The 3,596-nt window shown below is 39.3% G+C and overlaps 1 protein-coding gene across 1 annotated transcript; it reads right to left on the minus strand.

The window, feature by feature from the left end:
- Window positions 1-758: 758 nt before the first annotated feature.
- LOC18446823 (glyoxylase I 4) lies at window positions 759-2,614 on the minus strand. The gene is made up of 3 exons (XM_006856909.4): window positions 1,676-2,614; window positions 1,437-1,545; window positions 759-1,192 (listed from the first exon to the last, which is right to left on the minus strand). Exons 1-3 carry the CDS (start codon window positions 1,873-1,875, stop codon window positions 1,001-1,003), a joined length of 501 nt encoding a protein of 166 aa, XP_006856971.4. The 5' UTR covers window positions 1,876-2,614; the 3' UTR covers window positions 759-1,000.
- Window positions 2,615-3,596: the final 982 nt, after the last annotated feature.

Genomic DNA, 3,596 nt, shown 5'->3' on the forward strand with positions numbered 1-3,596 from the left:
CTCTATCCCACCCACCAAAATAATCTTTATTTTCTGTATCCCACTTACCAAAATAGAAGCTCGAGCACTATGTAAATGCAATAGCACCTACCAAAATAGAGACTCGAGCACCATGTAAATGCAATCGAATAGTCCGGTAGTAAGGTTTTGGCACCATGTAAAATAAAGTTGGGACAGATGTAAAAAGCAGTCCAACAGTTACAAAAAAACACTATAACAAAATAGTGTGACATTACATGTTATTGGATTCTATGGCTCCGACACTATATAAAAAACAGTCCGACAAGTATTCAGTTTCAGTCTAGTCTGATAGTTGTCTTAAGACAGTCTAATATTTATACTCCCAGCCAATATGATGGTGCGCTCTAGCAATATGCTCTCCTAGGTCCAAAAGTCTAACGTCTCACAAAATAATTTGTGTATGGGAAACAATTTTTTCCCTTGAGGGGTATAAACTTGTGTCAAAAAAATAAAAGTTGTGTTAAAAAAAATAAAATGAGAAAACAAAGTTAAATGGGGTAAATTACATTAAAATTGTGCTATTGAGTTTTTTTTTAAAATTTTTTCCAAAAAAAAAAAAACCAAAACCCACCTTCCATGTAATTTTTTCGACATAATTTTAACTCATTTCATATTTTAATTTTTTTTTGTCCCTACATGATTCACTCTTCTCTTTTCTTTTTCTTTTTTTTTCTTTTTTTGCCCTTTTGACGAAGCAAAATAACCTACTCATTCGAAGCCAATTCCCCACGTCCAAAGATCTCTCTAATCTTTTGAATCGCTCTCTTCTAACTTCTCCTAAAAACAGAGGCTACAAGCTCTCTACCATACAAGAACAAGGAAAACTGGAGGAGAAAAAAACAGAAGGCATCTATTCATCTGTCACTAATATCCTTCCTCTCAACATGGGGGAGCTCTCTCTCCCCCATTACTCTTTTCTGCTAATTGTATGGAGTTGTTGTCTGTGGCCAAAGGCTGGTGTGCCTGTCTCTAGGGAGTCTTACGAGACAACACGAGAGCGAATGAGCAGGCACGAGCTCGAGGTTCTCACAGTTAAAATCTCGATCATGAATCCATCTGGGTCCTTGAAAAACATCTGATCAATAGTGCAACCCCCTTCTTCCACTGTCCTCCTCATATACTTTATCTTCATCTCCTTCAGCTTCTCTTCCACCACACCCATGTCCTCGCACTGCACCAAAACCGAACACATAACAACTTTGAAAGAGAGAGGAAGAACATAGCCTCTTGCAAGAGGATTGTGGGACAATAGGCGTTTCTCAGCTCACTCAAATTACTCGCACTGACCGGCACCCAAATTAGTCGCACTGACTAATCTCACGGTCCGAGTATTTTGACCGAGTCGATTTTTTTAACCCTCAATATAATAAACAGATGTTCCCTGTGTGCGGGGTAGAGAGAGAGAGAAAGAGGACCTGAAAGGAGATGTGATTGTCCATGGGGTCGAGAGGCTTGGTATCATCTATCTCCTCTTGTGGATTCTTGGACTGCACCAAGTGAATACCCATGCCATAGTTGAACAACCTACCAAACGAAAAGGACATCACCTTAAGATCTCTCTCTCTCTCACTAAAGAAAACCAGCAACTTTGAGATCGATAAGACTAAACAAAATAAAGAAAAGCCATGGAAAAGCAAAAGATTATTATTTTTACCAAGCCCCACTGAATTTGAAAACTTCAGATCTCTTGATGAGAACGAAACCCAACACCTTCTCGTAAAACTCCATGGACTTCTCCACAGATCTGCAAAGCCTGGAGATGTGATTCAGAGCCATCAAAGGCATCTCCTCTCTTCCTCTCTCATCATCATCATCTCCCTCCTCTCTCTCCCGAATCTGTTGCTGCTGCGCCATTGCAAAATCAACCAAAAAAGCCCGTGTAAAATCACAGGCAGCAAGCTTTTAAAGGAGCCCAGCATTTTGTTGAGAGAGAAAGGGAGGGAGGAGAGAGAAAATGGATGGGGGTTTCGACAGGTGGTGGCTTTTCTAGGACAGGTGAGGAGCGGTGGCGCTTTCTCACGTATCAGTTCTGAGTTTATGGGCCTTTTGGGGCTTACGTGTCACGTGAATAAGCAGGGATGAGAGAGAAAGAGGGAGCCCACGCGAAGAGAGAGGAAACCATTTGCACGAGGACTGCAGGCAAGTAAGAGAAACAAGAGCACAAAAACAATGATAAAAAGCTAGAACACACTGATCAAAGTTCGAACCCATCTCTTGACTCAACATAATTCATCGAGAAAAACGAAAGCAGACTGCAAAAAGGAGAGAGAGGGGCTTAGAGTGAGAAACTTTCCATATGATGAGAGAGAGAGGCTCCACAGTGAGAAAACTTTCTAGACAATGAAAGGGAGAGATCGCTGATTCCATATCGATTATAATCTGAATGCATAATTCCAAGATCGAGTTGATGGAAGGAGAGAATAACAATGGTTTCTGAAGGAGAGAATAACAATGGTTTCTTTCCGAGGGCATGTGTGAGTGAACAAAAGCTCACTACTCAAAAAAAATCGGCTCAGCCAAGTTATTTGGATCTGGTCGAGGCGATTTAATCGGGCAAGTCCGAGTTACTTGTCTGAATCCAGCAGTTCTTTAAAAAAAATAAAAAAATTATTATATATATATTTTATATATAAACTTGCAAGTGGGCAGGCTTGAGATTAGAAGCCTTGATTGGGGCACGAGAGAGCTACCCAATAAGCCATTCAAACACATCTAAAATAAAGTCGACTAATAGTATATTTTAAGTTAAAAAAATATTGTACAATCTACTCGGCTAAAACTCGCATCTCCCATAATGGAGTGCAAGTTGCCTCGGCTGAGTTTTTGGAACCATGAGATAGCTTCTTGCACGAGGTCCATGCACATAGCACAGTGAAATGGCAAATCTGAATGAAGTTTGTGGTTGTTTGCAGAGTGCATTTCTTAGACCCAGGTTTACCCATTTGGTGGGGATTTAGAAGGCCCTCTCGTAATTGGAGCTTTAATTCACTCGGTATTGGTTTTGTTTTGTTGCAGTGTTGGCAAAAAATGGATCGGTGACCTGGAATGCTTAACCCGAAAATTGATCCGGATCGGCAGTTTGGATTAGGGACTGTCTGATCCCTCCTGATCCAACTATACAAAAACTCCAAAAAAGCATTAAATATTGTTATAAATATTGTTTGTTTTGATTTTCAAAAGAAAATGGCATGCATTGTGGACTTTTTTTATTTTACAAAATACATAAATATTGGGACACCATTGTTTGTCTGAGTATCTATGTACATTTATTTTGATACTAATTTTTATGCAAAGTTTGGTACAATACTTTGACAAAATTTTAATACCCTAGGAAGTTGGATTATGGGATTGAACGCAAACTTATGCGAAAATATGTTGCATGTTTTGTGAATAATATCAAGTACACAATGGACTTTTAAGAGGTGCTGATTTTGCATTGTCATTCAGTAACCATTCATTGATAAAGATATACAATGACGTGCCATGAGTGTACCTTGAACTATGTACAAGAAAGAGTTGGCGAAGTCCAATATTGAAGAGAGAGTGAAAGGAACAAATCCAATAATTGAGAGAGA

The sequence above is a fragment of the Amborella trichopoda genome, chromosome 1, assembly GCF_054954075.1.
Source record: "Amborella trichopoda isolate Santa Cruz 75 chromosome 1, AtrichopodaSantaCruz75HAP2 v2.0, whole genome shotgun sequence".
Taxonomy (NCBI): domain Eukaryota; kingdom Viridiplantae; phylum Streptophyta; class Magnoliopsida; order Amborellales; family Amborellaceae; genus Amborella; species Amborella trichopoda.

Excerpts from the sequence above, each read along its gene's own strand:
- LOC18446823 (XM_006856909.4), bottom strand. The coding sequence starts at position 1,875 with ATGGCGCAGCAGCAACAGATTCGGGAGAGAGAGGAGGGAGATGATGAT. Across the intron at positions 1,546-1,675 it reads TTCAAATTCAGTGGGGCTTG|GTTGTTCAACTATGGCATGG; the intron begins GTAAAAATAATA and ends TTCGTTTGGTAG. Across the intron at positions 1,193-1,436 it reads ACAATCACATCTCCTTTCAG|TGCGAGGACATGGGTGTGGT; the intron begins GTCCTCTTTCTC and ends GTTTTGGTGCAG.